The sequence below is a fragment of the Prunus avium genome, chromosome 1, assembly GCF_965620075.1.
Source record: "Prunus avium chromosome 1, drPruAviu1.hap1.1, whole genome shotgun sequence".
In the NCBI taxonomy this organism is placed as follows: domain Eukaryota; kingdom Viridiplantae; phylum Streptophyta; class Magnoliopsida; order Rosales; family Rosaceae; genus Prunus; species Prunus avium.
Genome location: NC_142284.1, coordinates 58,302,822 through 58,327,408, shown reverse-complemented (window position 1 = coordinate 58,327,408; position 24,587 = coordinate 58,302,822). Strand labels below are relative to the sequence as shown.

At 39.1% G+C, this 24,587-nt stretch overlaps 4 protein-coding genes across 5 annotated transcripts; 1 reads left to right on the top strand and 3 right to left on the bottom strand.

The window, feature by feature from the left end:
* Window positions 1–1,023: 1,023 nt before the first annotated feature.
* On the bottom strand, window positions 1,024–5,911 carry LOC110772054 (putative disease resistance protein RGA3). Of its 2 annotated transcripts, XM_021976428.2 has the most exons (3): window positions 4,884–5,911; window positions 1,617–4,757; window positions 1,024–1,476 (listed from the first exon to the last, which is right to left on the bottom strand). In XM_021976428.2, exons 1-2 carry the CDS (start codon window positions 5,277–5,279, stop codon window positions 1,617–1,619), a joined length of 3,537 nt encoding a protein of 1,178 aa, XP_021832120.2. In that variant the 5' UTR covers window positions 5,280–5,911; the 3' UTR covers window positions 1,024–1,476. The 2 variants fall into 2 exon arrangements, with proteins under 2 accessions (XP_021832120.2, XP_021832116.2); XM_021976424.2 differs by having other exon boundaries at window positions 1,025–1,476; window positions 1,617–5,911.
* A 149-nt stretch (window positions 5,912–6,060) lies between these two features.
* On the bottom strand, window positions 6,061–11,782 carry LOC110772055 (phosphoenolpyruvate carboxykinase (ATP)-like). The gene is made up of 13 exons (XM_021976430.2): window positions 11,628–11,782; window positions 11,089–11,383; window positions 10,813–10,994; window positions 9,902–10,055; window positions 9,662–9,746; window positions 8,423–8,523; window positions 8,030–8,328; window positions 7,729–7,902; window positions 7,544–7,609; window positions 7,094–7,272; window positions 6,837–7,006; window positions 6,496–6,664; window positions 6,061–6,385 (listed from the first exon to the last, which is right to left on the bottom strand). The coding sequence occupies exons 2-13, from the start codon at window positions 11,367–11,369 to the stop codon at window positions 6,242–6,244; spliced, it is 2,004 nt and encodes a 667-aa protein (XP_021832122.2). The 5' UTR covers window positions 11,370–11,383; window positions 11,628–11,782; the 3' UTR covers window positions 6,061–6,241.
* A 4,120-nt stretch (window positions 11,783–15,902) lies between these two features.
* Window positions 15,903–19,291, top strand: LOC110772078 (glutamyl-tRNA reductase 1, chloroplastic). Its single transcript, XM_021976457.2, has 3 exons — window positions 15,903–16,456; window positions 17,254–17,495; window positions 17,779–19,291. Exons 1-3 carry the CDS (start codon window positions 16,195–16,197, stop codon window positions 18,907–18,909), a joined length of 1,635 nt encoding a protein of 544 aa, XP_021832149.1. The 5' UTR covers window positions 15,903–16,194; the 3' UTR covers window positions 18,910–19,291.
* A 1,657-nt stretch (window positions 19,292–20,948) lies between these two features.
* On the bottom strand, window positions 20,949–24,025 carry LOC110772045 (Zinc finger (C3HC4-type RING finger) family protein). Its single transcript, XM_088247548.1, has 2 exons — window positions 23,136–24,025; window positions 20,949–23,017 (listed from the first exon to the last, which is right to left on the bottom strand). The coding sequence occupies exons 1-2, from the start codon at window positions 23,487–23,489 to the stop codon at window positions 21,152–21,154; spliced, it is 2,220 nt and encodes a 739-aa protein (XP_088103674.1). The 5' UTR covers window positions 23,490–24,025; the 3' UTR covers window positions 20,949–21,151.
* Window positions 24,026–24,587: the final 562 nt, after the last annotated feature.

Genomic DNA, 24,587 nt, shown 5'->3' with positions numbered 1-24,587 from the left:
TTAAAACTTAAAATTCATAAAAGACTTTATATCACAAAATTTCTCTAAGGTTCACGAAACTATCAAATTGCGTCCTTCTTTTTTTTTTTTTTTCTTTTTTTTTTGGTCATTCAAGATCCTCAAGGTTAATATGTGCTCACAAATAGACCCCGTTAAAATTTTGGGTTTTTCATTTAAATTCACAAAATTTAAAAATGAAAAAAACCAAAATTGTATGCATTTTAAATGAAAAAAACCAAGGGTTTAGGGTTTACTGATATAAAGCCTTCATAAAATTTTAAAATGAAAAACCTTGGTGCATAAAATTTTGGTTTTTTCATTTAAGATTTTGCTTTTTCATTTCTAAATTTAAAAAACTCCCTTAGTTTTTGCTCATGTGGCATATATGTGGAGCCCACAACTCCAATAATATAGGGCCACGTGTATTTAAAATACAATATGTATTTTTTTAAATAATTTAAAATTCATAAAATGTTGCTTTTTTTCATTTAAATTTTTTTTTTTAAACACCATTAGTTTGTTGATGTGACATATATGTGGAGCCCACATCTCCAATAATATAGTGTCACGTGTATTTAAAATTCATAAAATTTAAAAAAGAAAACTAAAATTTTATGAATTTTAAACCAAACAATAAAAAAAAATTGCAAGGACCATTTGTGATAGGTGTGTGAACCTCATGGATGTTTTGTGATATATATATGCCGTGTCAGCAAACTAATGGAGTTTTTTACGGAACCTGACGGCATGGACCATTTGTGAACACACATACAAACCTTGAGGACCACGAATGACACAAAAAAATAATAAGAATGCAATCTGATAGTTTCGAAAACTTTAGGAACGTTTTGTGATATTAAGCCTAAAAAAATATACATGATCACATTTAAAAGTCTGAAAAGTTTTGGTTTCGTTCACATTTAAAAGACACGCAGTTTTTAATCTTTGAATAAATTACAAAATTAATTGAAATAAAACTAAATTTTTAAAAAAGTAGATGCTTTCTCTTCACATATTTAGTTAGGAAGGGGAGGGAGGGAAACTCACACACATGGATGCTATGGGACTCTTGAACCTAAGACCACTTGGGAGTACACCAAAAGTTTGGGCCTATCCAACTAACACCCCATTGGTCATTACTGAACATAGATGACCGCAACCGCCTGTCCATCATAATTCTTACACCCCTCCCTCATTTGCACATTTACAAGATTGAGATGACCGTGACAATTTCAGAATGAACCACAACCCAGCAAGTCTTTATCTGAATTAGATCTTCTGAGGTAAGAGCATTTTTCTTTTGTACAAATCAAGTTTTATTAACATAGAAAGCCAAAGCCAGTTACATCAAAGTAAATTCTTTCATTACACATGCCATGGTCTTTCAGAAAAAAAAGACTTTACTGGGAAGAAAACTCTTTCTTGATGTTCACTCTTCCTGATTCTCTTGTTAGGGGATGCAAGCCAGTTGTCTTCCTGTGTAGCCATCAGTTATGCAAAACCCACAAGAAAATATAAAAACATAAGACAACATTGTTAGGTTCTTAATAACAACATTCTCAAGTACAATTATTTAGTGATATGGTTCATTTAAATTAGGATTTGAAATTATTTACCTAAAGATTTTGTGAGGTCGATGCAATGTCTTGCCTCTGCTGCAATGCTGATGATCCAACATAGATAAATGGGATATGAAATATCTTCTGCCAGTCCTCACCATCTCCTCTCTTGCAACGCTGCTCAAGCTCAGGGCAGTCTCTGATGGACAGGTGTTGGAGCGCAGTGAGACGTTGTAGACCATTTGGCAACAACTTTATATTTGGACACTCTGAGATTGTCAAAGACCGAAGTGAAACAAGATGCTCAACCCGCTCTGGCAATTCCGTGAGTTTTGGACAGCCACGAATTTCCAGGATTTGTAATTTCTGGATGTGTTGCAGTCCCTCTGGCAAAGATGCGATCTCCGAACAGCTTAAAATGGCCATGCTTCTAAGTGCTGAGAGGCATTGAAAATTATCTGGCAGATGAACCATATTAGGACAATACATGATTGTGAGGTTCTCAAGGGCTGTGAGGTGTTTCATCCCCATTGGCAAAGATGTTAAGCTTGGACAATTCTCAATCGAGAATGATCGAAGTGAGCACAAGCCTTCCATGCTTTCTTCTGGCAAACAGGATAAATTAGGACACTCAATGATCTCCAAATTCTTCAGTGACGTGAGGTTTCTTAATCCATGTGGCAAAGTATCTAGCTGGTCACACCACGCAATTTTCAGCGATTCCAGAGCAGTCAGGTTTGCTAGATTTTCAGGTATAGAGCTAAGCTTGGGACATGAGGTAAGTGTTAAGGACTTCAGACGTGAATTGCTCTGCAGCAATCTTTTTGGTAGAAAGCATAACTCTTGACAGAAGTCAATAATGAGAGTGGAAAGCGAGTTTAGATCTGATGCTGGCCATACTACCTTATCGTTGCAGTTCTGCAGCTCCAAGTTTTGAAGAGAAGGAAACCATGGCATGGTTATCAACAATGGACATTTTGAGATGATTAATCTGTCCAGACAAGTAAATGCATCCACAGAATCCTTACTTCTCCAAGTTTGCAATGCAGGAAAGTCTCTGAGTGTTAGTTCTTTCAGTGACGGGAATGGTCTATCACCTTCACCTGAGAACTCAACACCAATGTTTACGATGGATTCCATTCCTTGGATGTTAAGGATCTTGAGGACTGGAAGTTGCCCAAGCGTAGGAAGACTCTCACAGTTCTTGCAGTTAATGAAGTTCACCTGAGTGAGATTTTCAAGGCCTTTCATCCAATCGGGAAAGGTTTCTCCTGAATAACCTTTTATGGACAAATTTCTTATACAGTGGTTTGGTTCAAAACAATAGCATAAATTCTCATCTTCAAGTGGATTGCGCCTGGGACTTTGTCTGCTGGATGTGTTACTAGCTGACTTACCCTCATCAACATACCCCCATGACAGTTCTAATGAGTAGAAGTTTCTTGATGACATCCACCTCGGAATACCTGAGATCTCATGACATATAGGAACTCTCTCCAGGTGTGTGATTTTTAAGTTGCCTTCAAGATTTCTCAGTGTCAGAAGCTGAATAATGTCATCTTCGATTTTGCAACCAACAATAAATACTGGCAAAGTCCGAAGTTGGCATAAGTTTCCGATTGATGGGGGCATGTAATCAAGTTTTGCACAATTATCTATATGCAGATGTCTCAGTCTTATCAACCTTGCTGTACCCCTTGGTAACTCCCTGAGCTCACTGCAATTTGAAAGATTCAGTGTCTGCAAATTGCAGAGATCACAGATTGTTGCTGGCATGGTCTCAATGAGAGTATAAGAGAGATCAAGATATCTCAAATATATCAACCCCCCAATCGATCTGTGCAGTCTTTTAGTGTCATATCCACTCAGATTGAGCACTCTGAGGTGCTTAAAAGTTGAGACTAAAGCAGGAAGGACTTGCTCAGAATCCTCTCTTGGTGACAGCAAATTGAGGGTACGCAGTTTCTTTGCTTTACACAAGGCTTTGGGGATCAAACAAGAGCTAGGATTGGAAACAACTGAAGCATGGCGTATCTTTGAGAAACCATCTGTCAGGTACGGAATTTCTATGAGATTAGAACGCACGTTGTCATGCTCAAGAGTCATAAATTCTTCTCCAGAGACAGACTTTGCAAGATCATGAATAAGGTCATGCATTGTAAACTCTGTCATAACTTCGTCGTCATCAGATTTTCTTATGCCTTGAAAGAAAGACATCATCAATAAGTTGTTAAAATACTCGTTCCCAATGTCCTCCATATTCAGGAAAGACTCTTGATCATCAATTAAGCCTTGTGCAACCCATTGATGGATCAACTTTTCCTTATTTATCTCGTAATTTTTAGGGAACACTGAGCAATATGCAAAACAAGGTTTTAGATGCGATGGCAAGTGATTGTAACTCAGTCGTAAGATTGTTAAAATTCTGTTCTCACCTCCATTGTTACTCCACAGCTCACTCTTTTGCACATTTGACCACTCGGTTTCTTGTCTTTTTAAGCGCAGTAGGCTTCCAAGAGTTTTAGCCACCAAAGGTACACCTTTGCACTTGTCAACTATTTGTTCACCAATGGGCAGTAAGCTTGGAAATTCATCTTCTTTTCCCTCTGAAAAGGCTAGTTGCTTGAACAATTTCCAACAATCATCTTTGCTTAGCGCTTCCAAACGGTAAGGGGGAGATGCACTAGTTATTGCTGCGACTGCCTCGCTCCGTGTAGTAAGTATAATTTTACTTCCATCCGCAGTGCCCTTCAATGGATTAATTAGTTTATCCCATTCATCTTGATCATGGTTCCACACATCATCTAGCACAAGTAAGTATCTTTTTCCCCCCAATGATTGCCTCAACTGAGACTGCAGCACACCAATCTGCAAGCTGTCATGGCTACTCTTTGTGACATAATCCAACATTTGATTGATGATCCTCTTCGAGTTGAAATTATCATTGACGGATACCCACATCTCAAGTTCAAAATGCCTCCTGACCCTCGGATCATTGTATACTAACTGAGCAAGTGTTGTCTTCTCCATGCCTCCAATTCCAACAATCGGAATTACTGGAACTTGAGGACCACTTCCTGACAGCAACTTCTCAACAATCTTCTTCACATCCTCATCTCTGCCAAAAACCTTAGATTCATCAACATAGGGTCCGGTTTCGCGTCTCTCCATGGTATCTGACCGCTTATATGGCGAACACTGTTTGAATTGGAAGCAAGACATTTGCTTGGTGAGATCTTCCAGATTTTCCCGAATCTCCTTCAGCTTACGCGACATTTTAAAGTGAACTGGAATTGTTGCAAGCTTTAAGGTAGTCTTCCTTACCTTATATGTTGTCCGTTGTCGAATCTGTCTCAGTCTGAGACCAAACCCCTCCTCGGTGTTTGAAGGTCGATTACGAAGTCTGTAAGACAGGTCGTTGTAGTTGCCGTTGGTCACTTCCATTAACAGTCTTCGCAGAAGGAGGGTGGAAATCTCATCCAACAGGTCGTCTGCATCGCAGGCCACTTCTTTGAGCTTCACCAGCCAACCTCTGACCTTCTTATCTTTCATCTGCTGCTCCTCTGCATCTTCTATCACGCCTTGAATCACTGGTAACATGTTCCGCAGCTTCTCCATCTCCTTCTTGAAATCTCGGCGAGTTTGCACTTCACCAGCAACAGAGGAAGTTAGCCTTCCAAACAGCACCTCTAGAAGCGGAGCTACAATCACAGCTTCCATGGCAAGTCGTGAATGGACACAGCTCTTGAGATCAACAGGTGTGGATAAACAGTCAGTCACAGTTTAACCAACAGAGATGATACCACAACAAAATGATCACTATCTCAGTGGCTTCATATCTTCTTTTGTTTTTGGGTAGGGTTTCAATAATGCTAGCTCTTTCATATATTCTTTTGTTTTTGTTTTTGTTTTTGAAGGATAATTCTTTCTCATTCGCCTCCTTTTCAGTTCAATATTATTAGCTCTATTATTTGCGGTTGAGAAAATAGGCTATTTTCTTAAGGCGTCCAATCAAGTCAACAGTTGTTCTTCTCCCCGCGTTCTTGTGGACCACGGGACAATTGCCCTGCAAGAACTAGGAGCTTTCCAATTCCAACGACCTTGGGTTTCTTCGAAATGAGAGTTGTTTAAATGTCCACATCAATTTTCCTCCATCTTCAAGCCACTCATAAGATTATTATAGTCCTTGATGTTAGTGGGGTGGGGGATGGCTTTTTCACCTCCATCAATGTGAACAGAGGTTCGAAACCCTAGGCACCCCAATATTTGTGTAAACTTTTTTCTCCAATCGCTTGTACTAAAACCAAAAAAGTCTAGCCCTCAATACCAAAATTCCCAAAATAAACATAAGTTCTTAGTTATTCAGCAACTTATATCCAAATACCAACATGAAATTTATAGTCTCAAAGTAAAAACAATTTTGTTGGAATAAAACTGGTTGAAGTGGGAAGGAGGTTTAGGGTGCTCAGTAGCATTCAGTTTGGTACTCAACACACGACCAAAAGAGAACAGAGAAAACTTAATGACACTTTTCTTTCTTTACACAAAGTGATGAAGTTATTGGCTGATTATTGTAGCAATTTATACATAAAAACTTCGGGAAAGATTTAATCATTACACATCACATATGTAGGTTCATCTTTCATTTCATTTTGTTTCACCTTCACCAATATTTCATTTCATTAAAAATTTGGACCCGCTGCAAGAATTTCCTCCGTGAGCTTGTTGTCCTTTCCAATCTTGTGATTCAAGAATACCTCAAAGTTCTTCTTGAACAGACCACCCAGCTGAAGCAGTGTGTCTTTGTAGGCTTTTTTGTCTGACCACTGCCATTGGAAAAATTCACTCAAACCTAGTTAATACAAATTAAATGCCAGCCAAAAATGTGTAGTAGCAATCAAATAAGAAGGAACCAAATAAAATTGAGTGAACTGACAGTGTTTGTTGGATCCAGAATTTCTGAAGGCACACCCTCAATCTCAGTAGGGATCTCCAGACCAAATACTTCAGTCTTGGTGTAGCTTGCATTCAAAAGCGTCCCCGAGTGAATAGCATCAATAATCTTCCTGGTATAGGCTAATTTGATACGGTTACCTGTTCCATACCTGCAGAAAAACTAAATGTTAGATAATCAAAGTCCATCCGACTAGCTCTTAGTCTAGTGGTATTTCTCATTCCAACATTGGAAGATGTCCCAAGTTTGAATCCTCACCTCCCCTATTGATAAAAATAAAATCGAGGAGCATCAGTATATTTCTGTTTCTATTAATTTCATACCTTCCTGCAGACCAGCCTGTATTAACAAGCCATCCAGTGGCGCCGTGCTTCTGCATCTTTTCAGACAACATTGCTGCATACCTTGTGGGATGCATCATTATAAACGCTGCACCGAAGCACGCTGAGAATGTAGCTTGCGGCTCCTTAATACCATCCTCTGTTCCAGCCACCTGTTTTTACATTTGGGAGTTCCATCAATAATACGCAATGCATGCAACTAGTAAATGTTTCAAATGGAAAGAAGATTGGATAAGTACCAAAGCAGTGTAGCCGCTGATGAAATGGTACATAGTTTGTGCCAAGCTCAACTTGCTCACAGGTGGGAGCACACCAAATGCATCACATGCCAGAAGGATGACATTTTTCGGATGGGGGCCAACACATGGTATTTTCGCATTTGGTATGTATTCTATAGGATATGCTGCCCGAGTGTTCTCTGCAACAATTTTTGTCAAGGTCAAAACAAAAATCAGCAAGAAACAAAACATGATTATGTATATTAGTTGTACAGAAAAAAATGTTGTGTGTGAATTATGCTTCATGTCATTCTTTCTGTAAAATCTGATCTACTTATTGTTGCTTGTGCTACGGATTGCTACAATAAATATCCACGAACAAACACCACAACATTTTCGAAGTTTACTAAATGATAGTTTGCTTAAACACAAAAAGTAATCAGTTTATTAAAAAATATGCAGGAACCTTACCAGTAACAGATTTTTCGGAGTAATCCACCTCTCGAGTATACTCATCGAACACAACATTCTCCACAACTGCCAAACATATGCAATCGTAGTTGATAAGAATACGAATAGCAATTCAATCATGACACAAACCAGAAAAACTAACACTCATTTTCAAAGTAGAAAGTTCAGTTATGTAGTGGTGTTACCAGTCCCAAATTTGATAGCATTCCAAATATCTGGCTCCTTGTCCTTTGACAAATCAATGCACTTGGCATAGCAACCACCTTCAATGTTTGACACACCATTGTTGCTCCAGCAGTGCTCATCATCTCCAATTAAATACCTATTATGATCTGTAGACAGAGTCGTCTTCCCAGTGCCTATGGCAAACATATGAATCATCAGTTGCAAAGATACAAAAGAAACTGGAACAAATAATAAAGCAAAATAGGTTGGCTGGCGATTGATCACGGTGCATACAGCCTTGAAAATGCAATAAAACTCTACCTGATAAGCCAAAGAAAAGGGCAACATCCCCATCTTTCCCCATGTTGCAGCCGGAGTGTAGGGACAAGATTTGACGCTTAGGCATGAGATAGTGCATGACACTGAACAGGCCTTTCTTCATTTCCCCAGCATACTGGGTGCCAAGTATGACCATTTCCCTCCTAGAAAGATTGAGGTCTACGCTAGTGGAGGAAGTCATGTAGTGGGTGTAACGGTTACACGGGAACTGCCCGGCATTGTAGATTGTGAAGTCCGGAGTACCAAATTCCAACAGCTCTTCAGGAGTAGGGCGGATGCACCTGTCACGTGATAGCCGGTTATTGCTTGGACACTAAGCTAAGAGCCTAATATGTTTAAGCTCATACAAGCAGGAATATCAGCTTCATTACTTACATGTTATGCATAAAGAGGGAGTGGTAAGCTCTTGCAGATACAATCCGAACTTTGATTCGGTGTTCTGGATCCCAGTTGAGAAACTGATCATTCACATATACCTGAGTTGCAGAATTATCAGAGCAGCGGTCACCACTCATTACAGATTAAATTGGAAGAAATAGAGATAAGTATCAAAATTTCTTTTTTATTTTTATTAAAAGATTATTAAAATTCTTGATCCAATATTTATTTTGCTTCCTAGCTTGCAAGAAAAGGCAGGATTGTTCTTATATGGGTAATAGAAACAAAAGCTCATTACTTGAACTGTTAGGCTAACTGTTGCAACTATCATGAGGTATTGTGCTATTACATTTAATAGTCTTCCAATTTGATATCCAAACACAAGTGATTCATTATATATAAGATCATTCTCTACAATTTCATTTCCTTCATTAATTCTCAGGTTTATATTTTCCATTACATATATGGTACCTCAAAGCATAAATGAATTGCAGTTATTCAAAATTCAAAATTTCCAAGTTTCACACTCATCCATCAAGTTGATTTTTATTTTTTTTTTAATAATACAAACGATAATCTAAACTATAAGGGGGAAAAAAGAGTTTCTTATACACACATTACTAAAATGCGATGGAGGTCTTACAAGATTATAGCTTGTTGTCTCTTACTGAATAATTAATCTAAATACTTTACCAGTACCACACCAGGATGTATAGTTTATTATGACAGTAGTGGAACGCTATCACAAAGGAGAAGAAAATGTCCACAAAGTTCACTAAAATAGTCAGACCAACCACTACGGCTTAAAAAATACTTTGGTCAACTTTTCCTTTATAATATCATGTAGCCCACGTCAAGTTCATGGAAAAAGCAAACAAAGTTGGTGGGAGGATATCATATTCTTCTTCTAGCAATCATCAATCATCATGTACACCTGTGCATATCCCTTAGATTCAGGAATGGATAACAGGATAAGCATCCACCAAGCAAAACTTTGCAAACAGTCATTGCCAGCTGATTAACACGTTTGCTTCATGATTTTAGGCCCTTGTTTAAGCAAACTAATTAAAATATGTGTACCAGTTAATTATCTAATTTGCGGAAAAGATGACCAAACTCAGCTGTATTGGGTGGACACACTGTCTTGACCTACTGACCTAAATCACGTGTGAAAATTTAAAGCTAAGTAAATTCGGCAACACACGGAAGAGAGATATATCAACATGTGGTACGTACCTTGTCCAAGGAATTCAAGTAATCTACAGCTCTTTCTCTGTTCACTAAGAAAGTGTGCTCGTCCATTTCAATGTTGGGTGCGCCCCTAATTAAGATTAACGAAAATGCATAGCTTAATCAACTTAAGGGAACATATTTTCAACTGGGCATCAAATCAAATCACTACCTGAAAAAGGACCAAAAGTCACGGATATAATGGCCACCAAAAAAAGGTAACAGTAGCAGTAGAAAAGCACTTACTTTCCCCACCAGAGCTCATTTTCGGTTTCTTCATCTTTCACCACTCGTTTGTCTCTCGGTGAACGACCAGTCTTTGCTCCGGACAATGTGGCCAAGGCACCAGTTGCTGTTATAAACGAACCTTTCTCGTACTTGATAGCTTGCTCGTACAATTCTGTAAAATAACAGAGGTTTTGTCAAATTATCTTTCATCCAATACTCTGTAGTCCATAGTATTATTTTTTTTCTTGGCAAATTTCGATGACTTGGATCCAACTAAGAAAATATCTAAGCAAGTTTATGGTATGTTTACTTATCAGTAATGGGTATTAGAATAATTCCAATTCCTTACTTCCCATGGGTTTACTTACACATGCGAAATAAAAAATTATGGGGAGTTCCATGGTAAAATACGTAATTAAATACCCTTCAAACTAGAAATCAAATCAACTAGGGAGAGTAGTTGATCCAATTTCAGTTCCTTATTCCCAAATTCTTAAGTTACCCGATTCATGACTCCGTAAGTAAACATGCTTATGCGTAAATGTTATTTTATTTTTTCAAATTCTTAAAATACCCCTAACTTGATATGCTTTATAGGTTGTATTATATTTTGATTGTCTTATTTATTGTGCTGAATTTGTTTCACATATTGTTTGTCATCAATTTTGCATAGATATTGAGTCAATTGTTTTCCTTTTTTAACAAATTTGGGTCACTTTTTTCTCCTTCTTTTATCAAAATGTGATGACTTGTGTTTTGGGATATACTTGGTATTGGTGGAATTTATTGCAAAATTGACTAATTGTTTTAAATTTCAAATTGATGGATCAGTTTTTTTTCCTTTTATTCTTACCAATCTAGAATACTCTATAAATATTAGAAGAAAATAGTAAATTACTGTGATGAATGGCATGTAATTAAAAAATTACCAGCAGGAGAGAGATTGTAGAGGATGTGGGTAAACTTGAGGGCACTATCACTAACGCCAAAGAGGGAAGCGTCGTATAGATGATGCTCCACATGAGTCGCCTTCTGGCCCTCCGATTTTGTCGCTGGGTCCCCCTTCACCACCTTGGGCCCCGTCTCCCTCGTCAGCGACGCCAAAGACGCACTATAACATCACAAACAACCACACCCACGTTAACAATAAAACGCACCGTTTCGATCTCAGCATACTAGCTTACTACGCACGCACGCCTACGCACCTGATCGACTGCAGCTGCTGCTTCTGGCGGTCCTCTTCAGAAATGGCGGCAAAAGCTCCCTGCGTCCCGTTGATGGGCGTGGTGGGCTGCGACGACTTCTTCTTCTGAAGCGAATGAAGCTCGTCGATGGTCTTCGCCTTCATCGGCGTCCCGCTGTCGTCGTGGCAAACCTCCGACGTGGCCTCATGGTGGGTTTGGATCTTCGGTAACCCCTGGCGTCCCATGCTTCCTGTCCTCGTGAAGCTAAACCTTCCATTTTCTGCTCCCTTGTTCTGAGCCATGTTTGATCAAGTCCCTGCAAATAACACATATTAAACATGCATATTAATTAGCACATGAACCAATGCAAATCATAAACAAGTTGTTATGTCGAACACAATGATCGGCTGATACCGGATATCAATCGTAACCCTAATTTTATTGACCAAACATTGATCAAATTATTTGCGAATGACACTGTAGATTGATACCCGTCACCAGATAATATTTACCCTTTTTGTCTTTTTATATGTGAAGGATATGGTAACAAAGAAAGAGACCTTGGACTAGAAATTGTGAGAGAAGCCAACAAGAAAAAGCTTCTAAGTGTCAAAGTGAGGATGAAAGAGAGCTTGAGAATATGAGAGACTTTAAAATGATCCATATAAAAAGGCTTTGAGTAGTCCCGGGATTCAAGCTTTATGGATTAACTTTAGTTAGTTTTGCTTAACCATGGTTTAGATTCCCATAAAACTAAAAGAAAAAGACATGTCAGCAAGAATCGTAATCGGGAGAGGAAGAAATTTCCAAAACGGAAATTAAATGTGAGACGCTTTTCGATATGGGCGAGCAGGTCAAGTTGTGACAAACGTGGCACGCTTTCTATTGTTGCAGTTGAAGCAAGGATAAGAACGTAACCGCTGTTACACCTGTATCTGTTCATGCGTGATTATGATGCATCTCTATCTTGTGCAGCTAAATTGGGCTTTGCTCAATACTTGATTTATATGCCAATTGAGCACCATAGAATGTGACCAAAGTTATTGCACTAAAGCCTAAAGGCTCCTTTACTTGAGTTGGGTGGGGTGGTTTCAGATGGTCAACACATATGGTCAAAGTGGCTTCTACAGGGTCTGTAAGTATCGGTGTGGTACCAGCCTATCCCTCTCTGATACCAAAGTCGTAATGAAAACTACGAATGTATCTATGAATAGTGTTTTGAGTAGTAAAAGATACTACTTTCGTTGAGCACATAATTACATGTTCACAATTCTTACACCATCCATCACAAACTTCACAAAGCATGCTCAGATAAAATTGAAGCCAAGAGCATCACAAATGACATGTTGATTTTCAAAAAGTATCCATTCTGGATAAGAAAAAGAAACCCTTTTGTATGTTCAAATATATTTGTGTTTTTTAAAAATAATATATAATTTTTCAAATTAAAAAGAAGAAAACAATTATCTCCAAGAAAATAAAGAGGAAAAAGTCATAAGAGTTTATTGTTTGTACTGTCACATGCTAACATCTAATGATTTAATCACAAGTTTCAAGTGACAAAGAATTACCCGTGATGTATCACAAGATCACTCTCTATAGTTTCCTTTTTCTTTTCTTGTTTTTCCAAATAATCACAGGGCTGCTCTAGTTTTGGGCTCATCCTCATCTCTTTTTCTTTTCTTTTTTTCTTCTTTTTGAGTCTTAATTTTCAGAAGTGAGAAGGGCTCTTGAAAATCAGGGTCCAAATCCAAACAGAGATTATCAATGGGCTAGGTTCTTGCATCAGTCCAACAGAGAGTTTGGATGGGACAGGGCTATTCTTATTTTGTTACTACGGAGGACCAATCCCTAATTGAGAGGCTACCCAAAAAAAAAAAAAAAAAAAAAGGGCTTAGCGAACATATAGATATCTCCAAATAGTCGAGGGGCCTCATCAAGAGTTTGGCAACCCAACTTTTTTTATGGTCTGAGGCAACCCAACTTAATGTTCAAACCAAACAATGTATCCTGGGTGCATAGATAACCACTTGAACTACAAGTCCTTTACCGCCAAACTTCTTAACATAGCTTGCAATGCTAGTATGATTTTATTCGTAGACAACGAAATGATTAATTGTTCATCACACACCTAGACGCATATAGGTAGAAGACTTGAATAACACGTGGCTTTGATTTCATGTTAAAATTGGAAGATCTAACTCAAAACCAATTGGCAAAATGTTTTAAACCCTAATGAAAAGTTTCCATTCCTCCAGCGTGGAATAATATACTCTCAGCAGCACTAGACAAAGGTAGATGATGACTACTGTTTTGGTCAAGCTTGTTATGATCAGATTCTACACTCGAACCCTTCATTGTTTAACCCCAAAAATATTGTGGTCCATCTTAATCACATTCATTCTCTATTCTTAAGGAGGAGAGAGATTGGCCAATTGTGCATAGAACTTCTAAAATCGTGCGTGCCTTTGTATTCACTTTGAAGATATGCAGAGTTTTTAACACCAAAATCAATGTCCTTATTGGTGGGAAAGTAGCCTTTTGCACTAAAATCAACTCCTTTTCTTGAAATGTGTTGTTAAAAAATACAGATACAGATACCAAGTTTGTATCAAGTTGTACTGTTATCTTGGAAAGCACCCAAGATCATGTTCTAAACTAGAATGAAGATGAATTCAAGCTAGGGATTTTCCTCTTCTTCATTTTGGTGACAAAAACATGAGAACTGTGGAGCACGAGTCGGATTAGCTGATGGACATGTGTTTTAGCTTGCATTTTTTGTTTCGTAAAACACAATGCAGATAGGCAAATGGCGGAAAAGAAATTCAAGCTAGCCAGAGAGGCTATCCCCATTTGGAAAAACGCTATTAATTCTTCATTATGTTGACAAAAACATTACGGCAAGATTGTCGGATTAGATCTTTTAAGTCATGCTTTGGAAGAATACAGTTCACATTATACTGCTCCTAAAGTACTTCTATGCAATATTGCTCATAGGTTTGGTACTTTATTAGTTTTGTTCTGTTTAGTTTATTATTAATCCTCAATATTTTTCTGTCATGTTGATCAATATTCTACAACGGAATGCAATGTTCAATCACTCGCGACCAACGATGTTAAGTAACTTGAAATAAAAAACAAAGGGAGAGCTAGAGGGTTTTACACGCATTTAAAGCATTCATTTTGAATTATTGTCCACGCAAAATACACGATTATCGTACTTTTATAAAAAAAATTCCTTTCTCAATTTTGGATGGAATAAAGACTTTTGAATATACTAGTGCACATCAAAAAACCTATTCACATTTTGTTTTTTGTTTTTGATACAAGTGATATTGGAAGAGGGGGAATCAAACCCCTAAGTCCTCATATACACGGGCAAATACTCTTAACCATTGAGCTACAAGTCCCTTGCGATTTTTTTCCCCTTTCTCAGGCACATACTATTTTCTAGTTATTATGACAAAGAAAATAAGTGATTGCAACTTCTATTGTCTTTTAATTTCCATTTTTTTCTCTCAAAGATATAGCCCATAATGCTTTTTTTTTTTTTTTTTTAAAAAAAACTTAAGAGGATGGTGAGTTTAGTAAAAATCTGGACAAGATCGGGGTTAAAAACCCTACAGATATAACCATGCAGTACAAATTCGTCAAAGAATCCATATAATATCAGGCCAAAAAAGAGAATCAAAATTCTTTTGCTGCTAGAGCTAAACATGTCCAAATTGCAATCGCATGATATTACAAAAGAGCATATAAATGATAGAATGGTAGAAAAAGTCACACGTAGTGATTAAATTATGAAAACCACAAAGTTTCATATCCAAAAGTGTGAGCATATTTGTTCTCCACGTACGACTTTGTAATCAAAGTTGTGGCAAACAGAGGCCTGAAATCTCACAAACCAATCTCTTTCACATATCTTCACACCCCACCTCTTCCTACCTTATCCCTTTCTTGTATGTTGGATATCTTTCATCTTTTTTAGGGTTTTATTTCCATGCTTGCTGCAGCCTGCTGTGGCCCTAGCCTCTTCCTGGCCGTTGGATTCTCTTGTGCTGGTCACAGCACTATATGATCCAACGGATGGCTAGCTGTGCTAAATTCTTCATATTGTTTTTGAAATTGGGCATCATGCAAATCAGTGTGAAAGAATCAGTGGAACGTATTTAGTTTGATACCCATTTTTGGTTTTAGCACAGAAGTTAGTTTGTCAGTATACTGAACTTGTCTCCATGTAGCATTGGGAGAGTGCTTATCGATTAAGAACAATATAAGCCTAACTTTTGGTTATACCAAAGAGGCAAAAGGAAAAATCAAACTTTTTTGAATTAGACCATATATCTGCAAAACATGTGTGATAACACGGATATAGTTCTGTTTTGTTATACCCAATCAATCACGTTACAGGCGTGATAATTGTTTCACATGACAAAATGTAATTAGTTGGGAATAACAAAATAGTATGCAAGCTCTTCCCGTTCATAAAATGTCATTTTGAAGAAAACAGTGGGACGATCACAACTTAATACTTTACATTTAGAGAAGTGTCTTCTTTGCATTTTAAGTTTAGTTGCTAGTGAAATTCTTATTTGACTACAAAAATAAAAACTGAACAATTTTAACCATTTAATAACATAACATTGGATTGTCCCACACAATTAACCATTCCATTTCCAACAAAAAATATATATTATATATAAAAAAAACCACATATATATTTTTGTTGCCATCAAAATCTAATGATTTTCAAATCCCAATGTAGGGCCCATGGAAGATGAAGAGAGTGTGGATAAAACGTGTGTTCCATCCGCCAATCAGAACCCAAAGAAATCCCAAACACCCCACCCTCCCCAAATCCCCAACTCGTATCCCAATTGTCATCAACTCCTCAGAGTCTCAAAAAGACTCGTAGAGAACGAGAGGGGGTCAATTCTTTCGTACCCACCAAAACACCCTCCAACTTTTCCCACTTTTTCCAAAAACCCAAAAATAAAAATAAAAATAAAACCAAACCCAACGGCCAGTTTCATTGAGCAGCCCCATTAGCGCACAGCCCATTCCTCTATTCTCTTCTCTTCTTCAATTCTGAGGGTTTTTTTTGGAAACGCCCTGTCGTTTGGGTTAATGGCGGTGTCGACCAGTTTCGCCGGAGCAAAATTGGAGGCTCTGTTGTTGAAATCTTCTTCGTCGGCAGCGACAACGTCGTCGAGGGCCTCCAATGGTTCTTGCTCGTTGTCCGGGTCTTTGAGACCCGTCAGGAGCAGAAGGGCTGCGATTCAGAGGGGAGTGAGGTGCGAAGTGGCTGCTTCTGATGCTGCTGTCCAGACCGGTCAGAGTGTTTCCAATATTTCGGCTCTTGAGCAGCTCAAGACCTCTGCTGCTGATAGTACGTTTCTATTTTCCCATTAATACCTTCTACTTTATTTGTTTTTCTTTTAAATGTATGAACTTTTTGGTGGATTCTTTGATGGGTTTGTGCTGGAATTGGATTTTCTGCTTGCAATTGTTGGTTTGGTCAATGCATATTGCATATTGCAATTGTTGGTTTGGATTTTCTGATTGATTTTGTATATTGCATTTTGATTTTTAAGTTACTTTCACTTTTTGAATGAGTGAATAAATATAAACCACAATATATCTGTTTGAATTTTCGTAGAGTTTCTGGGTTTTAGAATTGCTGGATAAGAAAGTGCAGTTTGGGATTTTTCTATTTGGCCCAAGTATCTGTATGGTATGAAATTTAGAGTATAACAGAAAACACAGCCGATACTATCTTTCCCATCCAGAGTTGGTCTTGTATCTCATATGTGTATATTGATGAGTCTATTACCTGTAGGGAAAAAACTGAACGGTAAACTTGATGATATGGTTCAAGTGTCATGACTTCCACTGATTCATAAGTTAGAGATATATTGTCTTTTACCCCACCCCTGGTTCTGTTCGGAAGCTTTTTATGACACTTGTTTGATTGCATTTAGAGGATAATCTTTACTTTTTAAACCCCATGTCAAATTTGTTGCCAGCATTCACTAGAACATAAAATTAGGTTTAATTACATTTGTGCAACCCACCAGTTTGTGAATTCATAGTTCAAGGTTGTTTAACAATGCATATGTTTTTTTGGATATTGAAATTATTTGTATGCTATTGTCTGACTGAAATTTCTAAAACTAATCTTCTCAGGATATACAAAGGAAAAAAGCAGCATTGTGGTCATTGGGCTTAGTATTCACACAACACCTGTTGAAATGCGCGAAAAACTAGCCATCCCAGAAGCAGAATGGCCTCGAGCCATAGGGGAGCTGTGTGGCTTAAATCATATAGAAGAAGCTGCTGTTCTCAGCACCTGCAACCGAATGGAGATATATGTTGTTGCTCTATCTCAGCATCGTGGTGTCAAAGAAGTGACCGAGTGGATGTCAAAGGTACTCGTCTTCTCTTTATAATGTGTTTCTGGTATAAATGACAATAGTGTAATGGATCTTATGAGGGAATCTTTTGCATGTGTTTTGTGACATGGATCAATCATTGTATTTTACATTTGAGCAATTAATTTCTTTTCCTTTGAAAGAAGAATTACACTCTTTTCATGTGTAGTTTACATTTGACCTTGTATGCTCTTTACTTTCACCTGCTTATTAAAAAAGTATCCTGAATTGATTATGATCATTTCTTGATCTAAAACATTCTATTTGCTTTTATTTGCAGACAAGTGGGGTCCCTGTTTCTGAGCTATGCCAGCACCGGTTTTTGCTCTATAATAAAGATGCCACACAGCATCTCTTTGAAGTATCAGCAGGTCTTGACTCTCTTGTCCTGGGAGAAGGTCAAATTCTTGCTCAGGTGAAACAAGTTGTTAAAGTTGGGCAAGGAGTTGTTGGCTTCGGCAGGAACATTAGTGGGCTGTTCAAGCATGCAATCACCGTAGGAAAGCGGGTTAGAACTGAGACTAACATTGCTGCTGGGGCAGTTTCTGTAAGCTCTGCTGCTGTTGAACTTGCCTTGATGAAGCTTCCTGCATGCTCACATGCTAGTGCGAGAATGTTGGTGATTGGTGCTGGGAAGATGGGGAAGCTTGTGATCAAACACTTGGTAGCAAAAGGTTGCACAAAGATGGTTGTTGTGAATAGAACCGAGGAGAGAGTGACTGCAGTCCGTGAGGAGTTGAATGGTGTTGAGATAATCTACAAGCCTCTCAAAGAAATGCTTACCTGTGCAGCTGAGGCAGATGTGATTTTTACAAGCACGGCATCAGAAACCCCATTATTTTTCAAAGAGGATGTAAAGGACCTTCCTGTTGTGGGTCCAGAGACTGGTGGTTCGAGGTTTTTTGTTGATATTTCTGTCCCTAGGAATGTGGGCTCATGTGTCGCTGATGTTGATGGTGTGCGAGTTTACAATGTTGATGACCTTAAGGAGGTTGTGGCTGCTAACAAAGAGGATCGCCTCCGGAAAGCAATGGAAGCTCAGGAAATTATTACTGAAGAATCAAAACAATTTGAAGCATGGAGGGATTCATTGGAGACAGTCCCTACCATCAAGAAATTAAGAGCTTATGCTGAAAGAATCAGAGCTGCAGAGCTTGAGAAATGTTTATCAAAAATGGGTGATGACATCTCAAAGAAAACTAGAAGAGCTGTCGATGATCTTAGCCGAGGTATTGTGAACAAGCTCCTTCATGGTCCAATGCAGCACTTAAGATGCGATGGGAGTGATAGCCGAACTCTGAGTGAAACCCTTGAGAATATGCATGCTCTTAATAGAATGTTCAGTCTTGAGACAGAAATTTCGGTCTTGGAACAGAAGATTCGAGCTAAGGTGGAACAAACCCAGAAGTAAGCTCGATGTCAAATTTCTTCCATGACACATCTACTTCCTCAAATTTGAATAAGGGGAAAACATCCTCACAGTCATTTTAGTGTTCGCTCTGGTGTAATCTTCAACTCCATAGATAAACAGTATTGGTCCCGGCTTGGGGATCTTCCAATTCATTCTTTGGTGTAAAACACTTTAACCTGATTCTTATCTGGGAGTTCTGAAATATGTCTACCACATGTTCCTAAGTGGCTGTTCGGCTTTGTATCAAAATAATGAGGTGAAATTATTCATGTTGGTACGATTGTCGTATTGTTTATGGTGTGTCGTCTGTATCTGTAATACTGTTAATTCTTGTAATTAAAGGATATTTGCATATTTGAGATGAATAAATTGTAATTGATCATTTTTGTAACCTGCTAATAAACACATCAAAGTTTTTCATAACTTGTTGTCTCGCATTTGTGACAGCAATAATATATGTAGTATATAGAACAACAAAGAAGTTTTACGCGATGATATATGTACAATACAAGTAGGTTGAACTTTTCTGAGCATCCATGGCTTCACATTAATAAGAAATAACTGCTCAAGTTCAATAGTAAAGTGCCAAGAAAGAACACTCCAAAACCCGAAGAGAAATCCTAGTCCCCAAGCTCAGATAGAACCAACCGTCTTCAAACAAATTGCTTTGAATTGACTGGTTGAATTGTCGCAGACAACTCCAAACCAATTGCAACAATCTCCTTCACCAGTCCAGGACGAAAGCCGATTTGAAGGATCTTCAAGATCGTGCTTGAACACTTGGATTTCCAATGCATAAGCAAATGGTAAACAAGGTTGCAATGCAAAAAAAAACCAAACAATATTGCTCAGTTTTCCATCAAAAGAAATCAAAGATCATCATTGGTGGTGAAATGCTTTCCAGTTCATGGAGTGTTTCACATGCAGTGCTTCCTTAAACTGCAAATCCTTTTTCAACTTGTATTTCTATGCGTGGCCTTAAAATGAAAAAAAAAAAAAAACAATTGGGATGTCAAAATGTCATGGTCAGATATTATTTCGGCTATATTAGTAGACAATGACCAAACGTCCTTGGGCTAATGACTCAGAAGACTCAAGTTAGGTTGGACCTAAAATTCAATTATGGCTTGAATTTTAAAAGCATACATGCATGCATGCAAGCATATGCAACCACTCCATGAACTAGCAGGCATTTTCTTTCGTTTTTTGGGTTTTTTTGTTTTGTTTTTCTTTTGATAGTGTTGGTTTGGTTGATTGGTTTTGGAATTGGCAAATTGAAATTTTTCTTGTTTTCTATTCGGTAGAGTTATGATTAGTATTTTGTTTTGTCGGAACTCTTTGGGTAGAGTTGGGGATTAGATTTTGTGATATTGTTGAAGTTGATTATGCACAAACAAGTGATTCAAGTTAATCACTTTGATTTGAATCTATATATTAGTTTACAATTAGTGCAATTAATTCATTTGTGATTTTTATTTTTTTATTTTTTTGTCAATCGCTAGGGAGGGAGAGGGGGTATTATTTGGGGAATAATGATTTTAATAGTTTAGAATTAAAATCATGTTTCCACCATCCATACATAGGATGGTGAGAGAATACGAGGCAAAGAGAGAAACGGAGAGATAGTCGTTTCAAATATGACTAGGGCTAACTTTTAGACTACTTTTTTCAAACGGAAAGTTTTTATTGAATGAGGCGTCGTTCGATTTCTCAGTTTGAGTTGATGAGGACAGAAGAGAGCCCTGATGATGAAATACAAAAAGGGAAAATTAGGGTGCAAGACCATCATGTCTCCTAGAAAGCTAGAAGGATCTAAAGTATTTTGTCCTTGAAATATTGAAAAGCTATGATTTTTATTTAAAGTTAATGATTTGTTCATCATTTTCAATCCATCATTCTGCCCTACTTTATTATTCACTAATTCACAGCCCTTTGCTAACCAACCCTATCATCATTCTGCCCCTTTCTGTCCCTAAAGAAGAAAAAATTAAGAAAAATAAAAATTACTACACAATTGGTCGGTGTTTACTTGTTCATCATGCTAATGAAAATGTCTATTAAAAAAAAAGGAGTTTGTAGGACTGAAAAAGAAAAGCAACAAAACCAAAAACACAAAGCTTTAAGCATCCACCCAATCAATGAGGGTCGCGCCGTCTACTACCATATTATCCAATTTTTAAAATTACAAAAAATAAAAATAAAGAGGAAAAATGCTGTTTTATTTTCCCTCTAGAAATAAATATTAAAACCTAGCATTTTCAAAGCCGTGCAAGTCGCTGACTCTATTCAACGACTTCTTCATCATAGCCATTTTAGCCAGCTTCTCTGCCGCTCTCCACGCTGATGTCGGCGTAAGCGGCTCCCCGTTTTCGTCCACGGCTATCTCCCTCTCGCTGCTGCCGCCACCTTTCCGCCGTTGGATCATCATCATCATCTGCTGCTGCTCCTCCATGATCTTATGCTGTCTCCTCCAATGCAGCTCCGCCAGCTCAGCTTCCAAGCTGCGTACGTGCTCGTCAGCCGATGCAGATTTAGACTTGAGGAGCAAAGCCCGAGCCGATGCAAGCAAATGATGCGCGCTAGAGTAGTCGTTATGCTCAACCAATCTCCGTGACTCGGCTACGGCACGTGTGGTTATAAAAAGACCTCTTAATCGTTCGATCTTTGGACCGGAAGCTGATCGAACGGCATCAGCGAGAGGTACTAAAAGCGCCTGCTCTCTCCCATACACAATCTCCTGACTAGCCGGGTCTTTATAAAGGCACCGGACTGACATAACATGGTGGCTCCCGCGAGCAAAGGCTCGGGGAACACGCAGCTCAACGAGCAACTCCCTCTCTTCCTCGGCATACAAGTCGCCGAGCCGCACGGAAGCTGAACCGTGCACAACAGGCCCTCCATTGCACGAATAGATGGCTGCAATCTCAGCAGGAGCAGAGCCGGAATCGAAGCCGAGCTGAATTCTCAAGTCTTGCACCACCACACTCAAAATTCCCCCAACGCATTTGGCAAACGCGTCCTCAGCCGGCTCCTGGCTGTAGCCGCCGGCTTCACCGAACCCGAAAGCATGAACCGGGATCTCAATATGAGCGAATCGGGTAGCCGACACGTGGCCAGCGCCCTGACGTTGATGGGCTGAATTTTTCACCCTCTCATCCTGACCGTCCGATAAGAGCATGATACTGGCAACCGGATTTCTGTCCCTCCGATCTTCAAGCACTTTAGTCGCCTTTCTCAACGCATCGCCAACACTGGTCCCCTGACCGCACACAAGCCGGTCAACGATTCTCCTGGCCGAACGTTGACCTTGAGCCGTCATTCTCTTTAACGACAGCAGCCGCTTCGTCGTAGCCGAGAATGCGACAATCGAAAGCCGGTCGTTGGAGCCGAGCGACGAAATGACCAAACGCATGGCGCGTTTCAGCATCTGGAGCTTCGCGCCGGTCATGCTTCCGCTGACGTCGAGCACCGTCACCAAATCGATCGAAACACGACGCGAAGCGTTAAAAACTGGAGGCGGAGGAGCCTTGACCCGCAACGCCACGACGTAGGTGTCGAAGCCCCGACCTGAAGAGAGTAAAGCGGACTCGGGTAAAATCCTGACCTGGACATTATTGGTTCTGATATCTCGGCCGTTGGTTGGCGCGTCGGAAGATGAAGGGTTCGGATTGACGAAAAAGCCCTGGAACTCCTCGACGTCGTCGTTTTCGGGGAATGGGTCTGTGGCGTCTTCGTCTTCGTCTTCATCGTCGGCTTCTGGTATAGGGATGATCCGAGATGTGGGAGAGAAAAGAGACTCGTCGTCGTCGTACAATGGCTTCGATGAGGCTCTGGGTGAAGAGGCCTCCACTATTATCTTCTTCTCCACTTCCCTGGGTTTGGGTTTGGTGGGCTCCACGACTTCGTTTCGGGATTGGTTGATGTTTTTGTGGATGGCGAGGAGAGGGACGTCTTTCCAGGTGCAGTTGCAGACTGGGCAGACGAGGCTGTCATGGCCGCGCACATGAGCAGCTATGCAAGGGAAATGGAAGGCGTGACCACACTCTGCTGTGTATATGGCTGTGCCCTGCCCTGTCTTCACGCTGTTCAAGCAAATCCCACAGTTGCTCTGCAAAAGTCCCCACAGAAAACGAAAATTCAATAACCCAATAAGCCAAACAAATATATATAAAAAAACGATTGGGTAGCAAATAAAAATAAATGGGTAGATTAAGAGAGTTGCATACTCGAAATTTGAAGCTGTTTCTGAAGAGGGAGAGCTTGAGAGGGGATCGGGGAGAAGTTGGGTTTGAGCTGGAGAGAAAGGAAGTTCTTGTACTCTTGGGAGTGCTACTACTGGTTTTGCATTCAAGCATCCTGGGGCTTTCATGGTCATCAATGGAGCTCTGGGTTGAGATCACCGGGTGAGATTGCAATCTCGGAGTTGAAGGGTTGCTGCTGCCACTGGAGAAGAAACCAAGCCTCGTACAGCTTCTGGGACTTGGGCTTGGGCTTCTCTGCTGCTTCTCTGATACTCTGGTTTGATCTGCTGGATCTCGAGGGATTGTAGTGCAGAAGGCTCGTCTCCAACCAGTACCCATTTTTCAATTCAACCCAAAAAAGAACATAAAAAGAAAAGAAAAAGAAAGAAGCACACTAGATGGGTAGGCTCTGTTTTCTCTTTCTGATATTATCAAAATCTATGGCCTCTACCTTTGTTGTGGAAGAAGAAGGAAGAAGAAGGAAGAAGAAGATAAAAGAGAAAAGTGGAGAAGACAAAAGGGGAGGATGGAATTTAGAGCATGGGATCAAATGAAAAGAAAAAAAAAAGCAATGAGACAAACTAGTGGGGTGGGAAGGATTTAATAAGAAAGAAAGAATACAGAGGAAGAGAAAGTATAGAGTCTACACAGATCAGACTCAGAACAGACCCCTCTCCCTCTCTCTCTCTCACTCTTTTGCCTTTTTATTTGTTTTTTCTCTTCTTTTCCATTGATAGCACCAAAAAGACCTCTGCAACCAAAAGACTAGAGATCTACTGCTTCTTTACGTGATCAGAGGTTTAATGAAATTGGATATTTATTTAATATTCATTGGAAAAGGTAATTTAGGATTTTACCCTCGGTAACCACCACCCACCTCACCTCCATAACCTCCTCATCCATGGCTTTATATGCTCCATGCTCCTTTATGTGCAGACCTGTCTCACGCGCCTGCTTCCGTTGTGGCAGCAGCAAGCTTAGGTCACGTGATCCTCATGGAAATGACACTTCCTACTGTAGGTATGGTGAAAAAGGAAATGTGGAGAAAATACGGAGTCAGAGTAGGTGGGGTGGTAAAAAAGTCAAAAATGGAGTGTATGGAAAGAGAATAGGTGGGGATGGATGATGAAAAAGAGTATATGGTAAGAAATCTTACATGCAATGAATTTGGATTATATACTTAAACAAGAACCCATCTTGTTAATTTTTTCTGGATTTGACAAGATCTAGAGTTGTAATAGGTGTCAAAGTTTCAAAGGTTACTTTCATACTTTAGGTTTAGACTTATCCAAACCAAACTTTAAATAGTTTCATCCTTTTCTGGTGTGTCGCTTTATGAATCATTTCATTTATTCTTTACACGCTGTTTGTCGTTATTGAATCATAAGATAAAATTTTAATTAATTCGAAAATAAAGAAATATCTAGACTTTTATAT